This window comes from Phalacrocorax aristotelis, chromosome 2 (assembly GCF_949628215.1).
Source record: "Phalacrocorax aristotelis chromosome 2, bGulAri2.1, whole genome shotgun sequence".
Lineage (NCBI taxonomy): Eukaryota > Metazoa > Chordata > Aves > Suliformes > Phalacrocoracidae > Phalacrocorax > Phalacrocorax aristotelis.
In genome coordinates, this window is record NC_134277.1 from 12,134,197 (window position 1) to 12,148,394 (window position 14,198).

Genomic DNA, 14,198 nt, shown 5'->3' on the forward strand with positions numbered 1-14,198 from the left:
CTATTTCTGGCTCAAGACATCCCACACACAGCCGCTTCGCTTTTCCACAAGGTGACCCCAGCCGCGTAGCTCAGCCGCACAGCATCCTTTGTGGAACAAAAAACAGAGAGGAGGCTGGCTTTCAAAGCTGAAGAAGACTTCCCAGCAGCCCTGGTCTTCCTCGGAAGTACATTCAGCAGACAATACCAGCCAAGGCATCATTATGCTCAAGAAGGAAAACAGCATCTGGGCTAAGCAAAAGGAAATATCTTACTTCTCCCACTGCAGACAAAGGAATATGTTCTCTTTACATCTCACTGTGCTCCAGAAGTGGTTTCCTCTGGAGGTCAAAGATACCAGCTTTGCAAAACCCCCAATAAACAAAACAGCTTTCACAGACGTTCTGACAGCAGCACAAAGGCACAGAAACACTGTTACCGCTCCTACACCCTTCACCTATTGCCGCAACGCAGAGAGCAAACTCAAGTTACCATGACTGGCCAGTGAGGCAAAAGCAAAGATATCAGAGCAAAACGCAGCCATCCTGACGAAACCTTCCAATGAGAACTGGGTTCCCCTTCAAAGTAGGCAGGGGCTTCTCCTTAACTTAGTATGCTGAAAAAGCATGGATTCAAGGTGCATTCAAATCACATATGGAATTACAAATAATAATAAGGAATCCAAGAAACACTAAAGGGGAAGGAAAGAAACAATATTCACAGATAGGTTAACTAAAAATATACACTACAATATATATCTACTGTATGAAAGCTAAAAGTAGGGAAATAATACACTAGCTGTCTTACTACGACTCATGCCATACAGACCTCACTTCCCTGAAGCACCAGGGAACCGGATGTGGGAAGGATTAAACTTCAGAGGAAGTGAGTGCTTTCCTATTCTCTATCCAAATTATTAAAAGGTACAATACCTTTATGTAAAAGCCAATTTTCAAATTACATATAATAAATTTTAAGGGAGCTTTTAAAAATGCTATTGTTCTGCCACTTCATGCTTATACAGAAGTCCCTGGAGCTACAGATAAATATATGAGTAGTCAGTATTTGAGCAAGTATTATCAGAGTGGCTGCATCTGATATCCTCTCAAACTGTAATGTATGCACAACCTTACAGTGTTCAATATTGATTTAAAACAAACTACTACTGCAAGTAAATGCCAAGTCATCATTAGTAAACTACTGAAAATATACTAAACCTGAAATTCTCAACTGTTGCAGCATTTTTTGAAGTCATCAGGAAAATATATATCATAATGCTGGACTAAAACATTTATAAAATGCCACTGCAAAAGTACTTATTGCACTTAAGCCAGTACATTTCTGGTCAACGGTGGATTCAGTGGTTTACGTATCTATCTACACACACAAACTTCTTACATTCATTATTTCTTAGAAAGGAACCTTCTATCAAGTCTGCTAGTTGTGGATTTCTTTTAGAAAGCTGTTGAGTCTTCTTTTCTATGCAAGTGTTTCAGTGTTTATCTAGCCTTATTAGTATTTTCCGTCTTATCTCCAGTCTGACTTTGTCCAATTTCCATTCCTAGGAGTTGGATCTTCTCATGTTTTTGACTGCTAAGAGTGCATTAACTTTGCGCTATAAGTATTCCTCCCTCCCCAACACAAGGTTTGTCAAATAATCAAAATAAACTCCCCAGCTTTCTCCTGGTTAACAATGTTTTATTAGGACAGCTTTAATCCCCAATGCCCATGTCTCTACTCTTGGTCACTCTTCAAGATCTCTTCTGAACTGTTTTGTCAAATTCTCCAGAGTCTGTGGTATGGATACTCATATGACTAAAAAAAGAGTTTGTAAGAGACACAGATAAAACATTGTGACTGGAATGTGACAAACGCTTTAGCAGCGTAAAATTCATAAGCATAAAATGCAAAACTTTTTTCAGCATCATCAAAAAAACCCACCCATTAAATTTAATTCTTGACAGTCCCATGTTGTTGCTCAACACAACAAACCAACTTTCTCCATTACAACATGGAGCTGATTAAAAGTAAAGCCAGTTAGAAGCATTGCCAATCTGTTATTTTCCCTCTTAAAAGCAAAAATCACTCCACAGTCCAACAGCATTTTTTCCTAAAAAAAGTTAACACCTCACTTGACAACACTTAGAAAAACTTACACCATCTTCTAAACAATGTATTCATACATTTTTTAGACTAAAAATATAACAGATGAAACTGGGCTCTTCCAGCAAATTCAGCAGAGGGGTTTGCTGTTGTCATCATTCAGGCAAGAATGGGGACGTTTCTGCATTTTGCCATTTCACTAGGTAACTGTTGTTTGTTCATCCTCAGGTTATCTGTCAAAGAGTCTAGCATTTGAAACACAATTTCCATTTTAAGATTCTTTACCAAAGTTGAACTGTCACCACAATGCCATCATTTTATCTGTTCAGGCATTCATCAAAAATATTATCCCATTATTTGAATAACATTTCTTTCAACAAGAATGAGAGGCATGGCACACAAAATTCTAGATTTTGCTCATTCTCCATGCAATTATAACAATGAAAAATATGAGGTAATATGACTAAGGGTACCACCTCAAAAAAAAAAAGTGAAATTTCATTATTTGCTACGACCTTGAGGCATGTAGCTGTAGTTACAGAGTATACAGATTTTGGAAGGAAGCTTTCTGTGCGATTTCAGAACTGTTCTGTAATGCGATACTAGAATCCCAATTTGGTCTATTTTCTCATTAAATGGTAATAGATGCAATAGCCCTGTAATCATCCTGCTAATACTGCATAACCCTATCTGGAGGGGCCACACAGAAAGGATAGTCCAGGCCTGCTTTATGGGAAGACATTGTTGCTAAGGGCTCTTTATTTTGCCAGGCTGTTTATGGACACATGGACATCCACATACTAGGAAAAAGAGCGTCAGCACACTTTGTTTGGGTCTTTAAGCCAACCAAATGTCTCTAAACTTTTGCTAGTCTAGGCAGACTTTCAACCACCAGCCTACCAGGGAAAACAGCAGGCTCCATGACCTACACTTCAGTCTCTGTCACAGAGTTCGTGAAGAGGCATTTTCCTGGTTTCTGAACAGCTCCTACCAGACCAGACTTAGAAAATCTTTTTTTGACATTTTAATCTTACATACAGATCAAGCCAAGATTTGAATGAAGGAACTGCAAATGTCATGGTTAGTGTGGAGGTACGATTTCTGGATCCAGGGAGCAACAGGGTCAAACACAGGTCCTAATACCCATTTTTATTTCCATAGTAAGCAGACAACCTTTGAAGAATCCCTTCTTCCCTCCACTGCCACCATTCTGTAGACCCAGTTGTACACATAAAAGCAAACACAAACTCAAGCATCCTAAAAGATGGCCTATTAATGGTCCAGTTCAGTCTTTGGAAATTAAACAGCCTCTTCAAATGTCACAGGAAACACCTCCTTCCCTTCCAAGTTATCAAGATACTTTATAAGAATTCTTTCTTTTTGTAGTCATCCAACCATTTAGCACAATACTCCTAAAAAGAGGTCATTGAGACCAGACATCATATACTTTTCAATGTTAACAACTCCCGTAAAATAATGTGACGATTAACCACACCCCAGCACTTAATGCTGCTCTAAGCACTGCAGGTTGTATGTCAAATAGACTATGCCTATCAAACTGTCAAGAACCAGCCACTGACTCTGCTCTCAGAAAAGGGACTACAAGAAGCACCATGGCATGCCTTCGTCCATCCCCCAAGAGCCATGCGCAGGCTGCTCTGGTAGGACTCCACAAGGCGTTAGGGCAGAAGCCTCCTCTTCTGCAGCCAGAGGCTCCAGCCAAAGCCATGGCCATGGTCTTCTCAGCATCTGTCTCAAGCTGAATTGCTTTGAGTACTCCTATTCCTATATTTGCTTTTTTACTGCAGAAGATCATTATGTCCCCAGTATGTTTTATACACATTTTAAAGGTATACTTAATCCTAGCAATAAATAATAGTGGCTAGCAAAATTAGAAGCCCTAGCTAAGATTACTGAAAAAAAATTTGATTGATTCATACAGGCCTAAAAGGAGCAATTCCCTGATGCATTCCACCAAGTGGAGTTAAATGAAACCAGTTCCAGTTTTTTTAGTGCCCATTTACCCTAGTAATACAAGGAAAGACCAGGAAAAAACTCTGCAGAGATCAATCATGTTTTGGAATTGCCCCCCACACCACCACAGTCAAGGACAGTATCGGGGGCTGTTGTTAACCATCAGGAAAGGCTCTTAACAAGTCAGTAAAAGACTGCTGTGTCCAGACCCCGCAGCTGGGGCTACAAATTGCAGGAGGTTCCCAGGAAGAAGGGAAAAAAAGGAGGTGGGGGAGGAGAGAAGGCAGAATGGGATCATCAGGAGTTTGGAAAAATGAAGCTCACCCACCGGGAAGGTAGGGGAATACACATGCATAATTTCACACGGATTAAGAGTCTGTGTTAGATCTGTGATTGCTGTGGTGAATTCTTACACTGCAGTGAGTCATCTTGTCTGACAGTTGCCGGGGAATTAAAGCAGTTATTTTTAAAAAATTATATGTCCTGCTTGACGCGTTATACAAATAGCCTCTTAAAAAATTAAAATGTAGTCAATGCATTTTTAAGTATAGAAGAGCCATGGTACGTTTAGAATTCTCTGTACCACACCACAAACATCCATTCTGAGCTATGAAAACCTAAAGGAGTCTATTGATGTCCCTTCAGAGAAACATTGATCTTTCTGCTGCTCCCAATCCAAATCCTGCATCAGAAATTAGTTTGTTATATCTGCCTTTTATACAGCATGAAAATATTTTTCCCTGAGAAAAATTACACTCAAAGGAAAGAGGTGTGCTAAATCTGAATTCCTTCGATACCAAAGAATATTTGGTTTGCTAAAGACTATTCGAATCAAAACGACAGCATTCCCCTTATAATGGAATAACAAAGGCAGGTCAATACCCTTCTACAGAAAGCAGCACGCTGACTCGCAACCGTAGGCGTACATTGCGCCGTTGGTTTGGCGAGGGGAAGCAGTGCTGGCTTCTGCTCCCTGCACTGCGCCGCAGAATCACGCAGACGTTCCCTGAAGCTGCAAAGGGCAGCTCCGTACAACGCACGTTCTCGTTACAAATACACTGCTTGCTGCCTGTTTTGCCTATAAAACTGACACCCCATTCGCAATTTTCATAGGTCCTTGGGAGAAGTTTTTGAGTATGCCTGTTGTGTAATACAGGAAAGATCATCTGAATGATCTATTAAGTGTAACCCTTGGGCATCAATGCTGCTCAACATCAGCTGGCAATAAAGGTATATTTACAGCATGCCTTCAGGGCAGCTGTTCTGGGAACATCCTGGAGATTTGCATAGTCTATTTTACAAGGCATTACAATGCGCATCAACTAAATGAGTGGCAGAGAATCCTGTCCACACAACACCACACATTAAAAGCCCTTAAGTCCAAATATCATAGTAAAGTGAAGTAGGTAGATTTTAAAAAAATACTTCAAATTCCAATATCTTAAAATACAAATAGTTATTAACTTGTGAGTGAATTTAACATGTTTTTAAAGTAATCAAGTTACTGTCCCTCTCCAGCTTGCGCACCATACAAGAAACAAAGCAGCTCATCAGAGGAGCTTCGTCTTACAAAGAAGGAAAAGTTTCTCTTGCCAGTCCCCTTGATTTTATCATAATTCTCATGGCATTTGGTATATTTCCTTAAAGCCTGAGATCTTGTAGGTAACTTACATGAAAATTTCAGCTTTATGTATTTTGAGTACATTAGCCCTCTCTCTGTCAGAAAAAGAACCGAAAACATGAGCTAACTGCACCCTAACGGTTCGAAAAACAACATGAAGCAAATGTGAGTATTGAATTTCTTAGTTCATTTCTCACCTAAGCTCAGAAAGTATTAACACTTTGTCATTGCACAGGTGATACCCACTTGCTAAGCAGAGCACTCTCTCACAAGGAGTGAATTAAAAGGATGACTTTCCATCCCAAATCACAGAGGTGTGGTAGTTACTGAAATTTTCACACTTTGAAACCTCTCCATGGGTGAAGAGTCAGCTGGCAAATGTTATGGAGAAATAATAACTAGAGGAGCTAACTACAGTGCTCTGGCCCCAACCCAGTGACTACATGCAGACAACAAAAGACAGAACTTATACCTAATAAAATAATAAACCTGGCAGACAGTGACCCAATCAACCCAACAATATCACCAAATATAATCGAGCCAGTTGACACAATGAAAGCTGAGGACCAAATTAATTAGCTGAGTGCATGTCTAGTGCCTTTGGGAATAAGTAACCCGTCATTAAAGATCTGCTGACACTTTTTGAAAGCGCGCTTTGGAGAGAAGTTCAGACTTTCAAAAAAAACCAAACCTGCTATGCCTTAATGGAAGAGGACTAGAAGTATAGTGTGGAATATAGGGAGAATGGTTTCTGAACAGTGTGGTTTTCACATTTTCCATGTGGCATCTGTGGCTCTTTAAGTGTTTCTGCAATGTTATCTGGCACTTGGATAAAACACTGGAAGAACTACAGAGCATCTTTTCCCAATTAATTTTGGTTCAGGAAGTAATTGGAAGGGCAATATAACCTTGTACGACCTTAAATTGAGGGGAAAATGAGACAAGTATTGGGGGGGCTTTTTTCTTTAAGTTCTTAAGTGTTTTTAAGAATGGAGGGGTTGTAGAATTACATTTTTCCTAATAAGAGAGCACATTTCAGGACTCCTGCTTTTATTAAATCAGTTTGTCAGTTAACAATCCCCAAGCTATTCTAAAAAACAAGATGATTCATCTATTTCCACCCAGTACAATTTTATACATCGCTAGAAAACTAAAGCCTCATAAAATTCTAAGCAGCCCTGAAGAACAACTACTGCAGAGTGACATGTTGATTGCATCAGCCTAGAAGGGCTACAGTTTTGAGCAATGCAAGCTTTAGTACACGCAGTGGAAACTACTCCAGAGTGTCAAAGAGCACATATGTAACATGCCAGCATCAGGCACATTCACTCAAACACAGCAAAACAAATGTCTTCAGAGTATCTGGTGGGATAAGGATGATTCCACAGCTTCTCATGAAATTTAAACTGCTGCTTAGCCCCTATGTTCTGAGAAGCACAGAAGCATTTGCCCCCTCCCAAAGTGAAGCGGAAGCACCGTCAAGAAGAGTGCTACTGATGCCTTAAGCTGAACACAACATGACATGCCAAGCCATCAGCGTGAAAGTCATTCTCAGCACTCACCAGCGTGCTAGGCTGCCTCCGTCACTCATCCCCTGTGCAGGGCAGGCTACCGGCACGCAGGCGCTGAGGACACTGGTAAGCATTTCTGACTCTGACTGATCTTCACCTTCTAAATCATAATAACGAAACTAATGACATCTAAAATGGTTATCCTAATTTGCATCCATAGTACCTTTTAAATAGCTATGTTTAAAACAAAAAAGCCCATTCAGACCACAACAAAGGGGAGGTAGAAGGCATGTGGCTTGCCCACAATAACCAACAGGTTAGGATTGCCACAGAGAGGATTTTAGCAGAACACCAAGTAAACACCTTCCTGATGAACTGCTCCTCCCTCTCAACCAACGAGCAGTGCAGAACTGCCTGAAGGCTCGCATGAAAAAAGGCACTTTCTCCTATTGTCTAAAGAGCATGTGTTACCTGACTGTTACCCGTCCGGCAGTCGCTTTCTGAGGTTCTCCCGCCAGCATCCCTGCCGCGAGTGAGGCTATGCCTAGTGCACAGCTGAACAAGGAACTCAGAATTTGGCTACAAGGTGGGGTAAAAAATACCATGGCCAAATTTAAATGTATGATGACTACCAGTGAAGACTGTACTTACAACATCTGCACAGTGCCAGCTGTGCTAGTGACACTACAGTAACTAGTGGTCTGGCCACACAGACACCAGCTATTTTATGTTAGGTTTCGAGATGCATTGTGTGTGTAGGACCCACACTAACACACAAGACACTTCCAATAGATAGGAAGGAGACAGCTTTTAGCCAAGAAACGATCTTGCAATGACAATCCTGCTGGTGCTCCTCTCTCTTCTTCACAACGCAGCAGCTTTCTTTCAGAAGCTGTTCCTAAGGCTGCACTGTCCGTAACAGGTTTTGACACTGGAGAACCAGGTCACTTGGATACAAGCAGCAGCAATTCACAACCCACAGCATTCAGCGGCACCAGAACTGAAAAACTCATGCTCACAAACAATACAGCAACCTTTTCAGGCACCCAGCATTTGAAAAATGTTTTCCTAGCAAGTCTGACTCAAGAAAGCACTTCAAAGAGGGGCACAATTTACGGCAGTTGCTCAGCTCCCAATGTTATCAATGAGACCCAAGCACATGTTTTAGCACGCAGCCGCCTGTCTATTGCCGTCAACAGTTTCTTGCTTCTAAAAGGCAGCGAGGCACCCTAACAAGTCATGAGCATAACACATGTTGAAACCTCAGTCTTGTGAATATTTATGTACACGCAGAAGCGTATCACGGTGAATGTACTGTTCATGTGTCCACTTATGAGCCAGTGGACTGGCTCATAATGGTCAAGTTAAGTATATATGTAAGGTGCTGCATGTTCAGGGTGTAAAGATACACAAAGTTGCCCTGAAAACCATTTACCTCAGAGTTAGCATAGCCAGAGCATGACCAGTCTTCTACAGCACAATCTAACTCTACCAATTACTGATCCCACTGTACGTGGGGATTAGTTTTGCGAACAGAGTGGGAGCTGGAGCACAAATGCCTAAAGCTAGGAGCTTTAAGCAACAAATTATTTCATCTTCTCAGGTACTGAGCACTGTCATGTACTTGACTATGAACATATCAAGAGTGGCTTTGCGGAAGACGCTGAAACCAGGACACTGACACTTTCTCCACCTGCCTCCCAATTCTAACCGATCTTCATTTAGGCTGCCACAGTCAGAAAACATGAGCCACCCCATCTACTGGGTATAATGTCAGTGGCACAGAAGGAAAGATTATAGTCAGTGGGCTAAATTCATTCCAGCTCTAGCTGCAGGGAAGTTACAGCAGTGCAGATACAGATGTCCAGTTGCGAACCACGTCGCACTTCCTCAGAGCTTTCTTGGATTATGCTTACAGCAACTGCACCGTAAAACTGTATTACAACTTCAGTACACTGAATTAGCAGATTTCTTATTGAAGGTCTATGCCAGCTTGATTTTGGTCTTCTGCAAGCTTTTACTAACAGCTGTTTAATTAGTATCTTGTTGGTGTGTAGACAATGGTGTGAAACACACCAAGAAGCATTTTCTGCATAAAGCGAGAACGTTACTTACGTACACGGTGATATAAACAGTCCTTCCTCCCACCCTTACTACCACAGATAAGGGCCCATCGATGGGCAGTGCATCACAGAAAGGCAATACTGTATTTAACTCCTCTTATTTCAGGCTTTCAGGGCGCCCTCGGGGAGGGGGAAGCACAGAAACAAGAGCCAGGAGCCATCTCAGCAGCTCATTCTGCTCTTCACCCTCAAAGCGTTAAAAGGAAAATACAATGTCAACATCAGCTCCTCCCTGCTGAAGAAACTGGCTCGAGCTCATTTTACTTTCTGGCTTGGAGCCCTTACAAACCGTTACAAAAAGACAGAAAGACAGACAGACGGCTCAATACATCGACCACTTCCAATAACTAATTTGGGACACGCTGGGTCATTTGCCCCTTCTGTTATGTCTGTAGCCTCTCGGTGATGAATGAACCCTGATACTTGGGGGGGGTTATTAAAAATAAAAGGGGTGGGGGGCAGCTAATAGCATATTTGCCTTACAGGAAAGAGCCAACCCTAGCACCAGTTTATATAAATACTCCCCACTCTCTTCCTCTGGGAGGAACAGATTACATCTCATACACTAAAATCGTCTGCAAGGCTGCTGGCACTCCGGGCGCTCCATCCCCATCCTGAGGGATCCTGACAGGCACTGAGCGCTGCCTGCCTCTCCCTCCTCAGCCGAGCTGGCACACAGGGAAGCGGGGAGCCGGAGCCAGGCTGAGGGGAGGCGGGCTGGGGCTGCTGCTCGTCCTCCCAGCCACGGCAGCAGCGACACGCGGGCTGCATGAGAGCCCTCCCAACCCGGGAACCGCCGGAGCATCGCAACCAACCACGCCAAGAAAATCACCACAAGCTTTCAATTACATGAAAAAAAAAAAAAAACCCGCAGTTAAAAAAAAATATATATCGTTTCCTCTAATCGACCTAACTAGTATTGTCCAGAACGACCTTATCGTGGGGTATTCCGCTGCAACCGACAGACACGTTGCGTGGACTTCGCGGGGAGCCCCTCCACACGGTCACGGCGGGGGGGCTGCACGCAGGTACACGGCCGACTTCCGCGGAGCCGCATTTTCCTGGCAGGGCAGGAGCCCCTCGGAGCCAGCCCTACGGATTCTTCCACCTCCCGCACCGCAGCGTGCGCGGCCGGGGCGGCCAGCCCTGCCGCCGGAGCCCCCCGCCCGCCCCCGCCGGCGCCGCGGCCCGGAGCGGGGACACCGCGGGCGGAACAAAACACCCGCGGCGGGGGCGCTGGGGAGGGGGCCCCGCCGGGGAGCCCGCGGGCGCCATCGGCCCCGGGCCGAGGACCGGAGGGGTCCGGGGACAGCAGGGCCACAGGGCGGGGGTGTGTGAGGGGGAGCGGGCCGCGGCCGCCCCTCCGCCCCGCTCCGCTGCGCTCCGCCGCCGCGCTCCCTCCCGCGCCCGCCCCGCCCGCCGCCCCTTTACCTTCGGAGAGCTCCAGCTCCAGCTCGGCCAGCCGGGCCCTCACCTCCAGGGGCAGGGACACGCTCTCCAGGCTGCGGTCCGCCATGCTCGCGCGGCGGGGACGGGCGCTCCCCTCCTCTGGCTGCCCCGCTCTCCCCCTTTGTCCGCGCTGAACGGGGAGAGGGCGGGCGGGCGGCGGGGCCGCGGGTGGCTGGGTCCTCCCCGCGGTCTCAGCCGGGCATGCAGGGGGTAGGCGGGCGGGCGGGCGGTCCGCGCGGGGGGACGGGGCGCGGAGGGAGGGAATGCGGAGGTTTCTCCTCTCCTCCCCTCTCCTCCTCCTCCTCCTCCTTCGCCGCCTCCTTCAGCGGGGCCCCGCCATGGCTATGGCTGCTGCTGCTGCTGCTCCCGCCGCCGCCGCCCGCCCGCGATCGCTCAGCATCGGCTCCCCGCCGCGCCCGGCCCTGCCCACCCCCCACCCCCCGCCGCCCGGCACCGCGGCGGTGGCTCCCGCCTCGCCTCGCCTCGCCTCGCCTCGGCTGGCCGCGCCCCGGCCCCGGCCCCGGCCCCGGCCCGCTCCTCCCCGCCCGGCTGGGGCTGGCGGCGGCGCCTGGCGCTGCGGTGCCGCTGCCGCGACTGCCGCGGGCCGGGCACGGCGCCGCTGTCACATCCACGTGACCGCGCCGCCCCGCGCCCCCGCCGCCGGCCCCCAGGGGGCGCCATGGCCCTGGCGGCGCAGCGGGAGCGCGCAGCGGAGCGGGAGCGCGCGGCGCGGCCGCGCCCCCGCCCGGGCCCTCCGCCGGCCGGCGCCCGGGATGGGACGGGACGGGGTGGGGATGGGGTGAGATGGGATGGGGATGGGATGGGATGGGGTGAGGTGGGGTGGGATAGGGTGCTGGCACCGTGGAGGCACAGCAGGCTCCTCTGCCCTCCCCTCCAGGGTCCAGAGTGAGCTCATTCCAGCGCCTTGCGCGTACACCATGGCTTCAGGGTGAGGCTGGCGAAGTGCTTTATCATTTATTCATCCTAACGGCACTCCCTGGAAGTAGATCTTCATATCCCTATTTTACAAGGAAGGAGGGGAAGGACTGGTGTGCTCAACACCAGAAAGACAAATGGCACTCCGACAGCCCACATGCCCTTTTCCTTCCCCACCTGCTGAACATCTTCCATTGTACCCTATTTTTCATCTGTATTTTCTGCATGGAGCCAATAGTGGACTTGGCACTCTCAGGTTAACAATTGGACTCGATGATCTTAAGGGTCTTTTCCAAATGTATTCCATTCCATTCCACTCCATCCCATTCCATTCCAAACAAGCCATGGCAATTCTGGTGTGTATATCACTACACCCTGGGTGCACGTTTCCATGAAAGAGTACCATAATCTTAATATAATTTAAAAAAAACCAAACAGCTGACACCATGGTGTGTCCATGCTCAGGACAAGCATGTACCAACCCACACTGGGCCCAATTCTGTAGAACATGGTTAAAAGGACTGACGCACCACTACCCTTAATTACACTGCTCCAAACATAAGGAGGAACTCTTTGGAAAACATCTAATAAAATTCCCTTTCAGATCAACAAACCTATTTCACAAAGAACATTTTGCTTCCTGTCTTTTTCTCCCTGTGCGTATTTTCTTTTTTTTTGTTTGTTTGTTTGGATTCAGTTTTGGTGTTTTGTCTTTTTTAAATCTCTCACAAGAACAAAGGAGCAAGATGCCACAGCACCTATCATTTCAAAAATCCTTGGGAGTCCCAATGGTAGAACAGGTCTTAGTGGGGCTCAACATTAGCAGAAACAGAAAAGGTGTAATCATTGCCAGTCCAGCCTTGGCTTACCAGCTTACTGTTTCAGTCAATGGAAGAAAAGCAAGGATGTAGGAGTTTCTTCAAAAGGTAAAGCTTAGGCTGTGACTATACTAAACAATTTAATTCTTTAGTATGTTGTGGAACAAAAACAAATTACATCATGTTACCATCTGTGCTGAACTGGCGACAACACTGGGGCGATTCCTGCAGCATGTGCAGGGCTGGTGGTTTCTCCTGTTTTCGCTGGGTTACCAACCCCAGACGACTCGGGAGAGCTGTTTACACCCAGATTGTGGCTGATGCCAGCATCACTTCAGCCAGACCAGTGGCAGAACTGGTTGGGATACTTCGCGAGGTTGCCTGCTGTAAACAAGGCTTGAACACAAAAAGTCCCTTAATTTAATGGTGCTGCTATTTGTTTTGTTGTCATATATGTTGATTGCTAGTAACCACTCGTGGACTACTCTTTAATACACTGCAAGATGAGAGACATCTGGTTAGCCTGTCTTTAGCAGGGCCATTACTTTTAGCAGCATGGCGACATGCACGCCACTTAGGGCTATACAAACACCTCTCTCCCGAGCTGTGCTATGCAGGGGTAAGATTTTTACCTTTTGTTAAGCACTGCGTGTTTCAAACAGAGACATTCAAAAAATTACCCAGGTCTCAAGACTTAAACAATGAAAAGAAATTAAATCCAAATATGCTCCAGGGTTCCTACCTGAGAATACGAGTTTTGTTTGTTTGTTATGTGGGATGAAATAGGCTGAAAGTACCAGCCTTCTGCAGGAGCAGCTTTTTCAAGTATGATGGAGGCAACCAAGAGGGAGGCAAGGGAAGGCTTTGGCGTGATCCAGCTTCCTTTGGTAATGCATATCTCCGAGTTGCGCCTTTACTTCCCCAGTCCTGATAGTAGCTGATTATTTTACTTGTTATTTGATCATTACAGAACCTCTACTGGTGGTGTTAACCCCGCCTTCCAAATTTTTCCTTTTGTGAAGTTACATAAAGGGACCTAAAAAGAAATATTTGAACATTCACATCATTGTGCCTGAAATTTTGTTGGTGCTTCCACATCAAGCCCTGCATTTCAGGCATTGGGTGCTTTTAAAGGAAGAGAAATCACTTGGAATTCATCTGTCAGAAATGGAAATGGCTGAATTCGGCAAACTCTCTGCCAGGGGTATGTGCTGGGTGGTGGCTTCTGTGGAGGGAGTTTGAGGGGCTGTGGGGGCCCCCTAGGCAGGCAGGGCCATCCCACCACCTGGGGCTGGGCGCACACAGGGGTGAGCACTGTGGTAACCTTGACCTGGGGCTCCACCAGCCAAGCCCTGGCTTGGCAGCCTGCCTTGGAAAGCCCATTTGTTCCCCTAAGGCTCATCTCAGGAGCAAAGATTTCTTACTTATGCAAAGTATCAGGGCCCAGACTCCAGTAATGAAATCTCAAGCATATAAATTTGCATGATGATTTTGATGAAACACTGGAATTCCAACAGAAAAGAAGCAAGTCAGGACATTTGACCTAGCTGGTCTTAATTCATAGATCCTTTCAGATTTATAGACAAGAGGCTGTACCCTAATTATCCCCTGGAATGAGGGGTAGAAATTTTCCTGACTCCAAGAAAAGCAGGATGCTATTTATATTTTGGATGCAGTGATTAATT

At 46.2% G+C, this 14,198-nt stretch overlaps 1 protein-coding gene across 4 annotated transcripts in view; it reads right to left on the reverse strand.

The window, feature by feature from the left end:
* Window positions 1-11,081, reverse strand: part of DIP2C (disco interacting protein 2 homolog C) — a 334,539-nt gene extending 323,458 nt beyond the window's left edge. For 3 of the 4 annotated variants that reach the window (XM_075082400.1, XM_075082399.1, XM_075082397.1), the window contains exon 1: window positions 10,742-10,938. In XM_075082400.1, coding sequence (XP_074938501.1) covers window positions 10,742-10,826 — 85 coding nt within the window. In that variant the 5' untranslated portion in view covers window positions 10,827-10,938. Of the gene's footprint in view, window positions 1-10,741 lie in introns of all 4 variants that reach the window. The other variant, XM_075082401.1, reaches the window with a different exon arrangement.
* Between the last annotated feature and the right edge of the window lie 3,117 nt (window positions 11,082-14,198).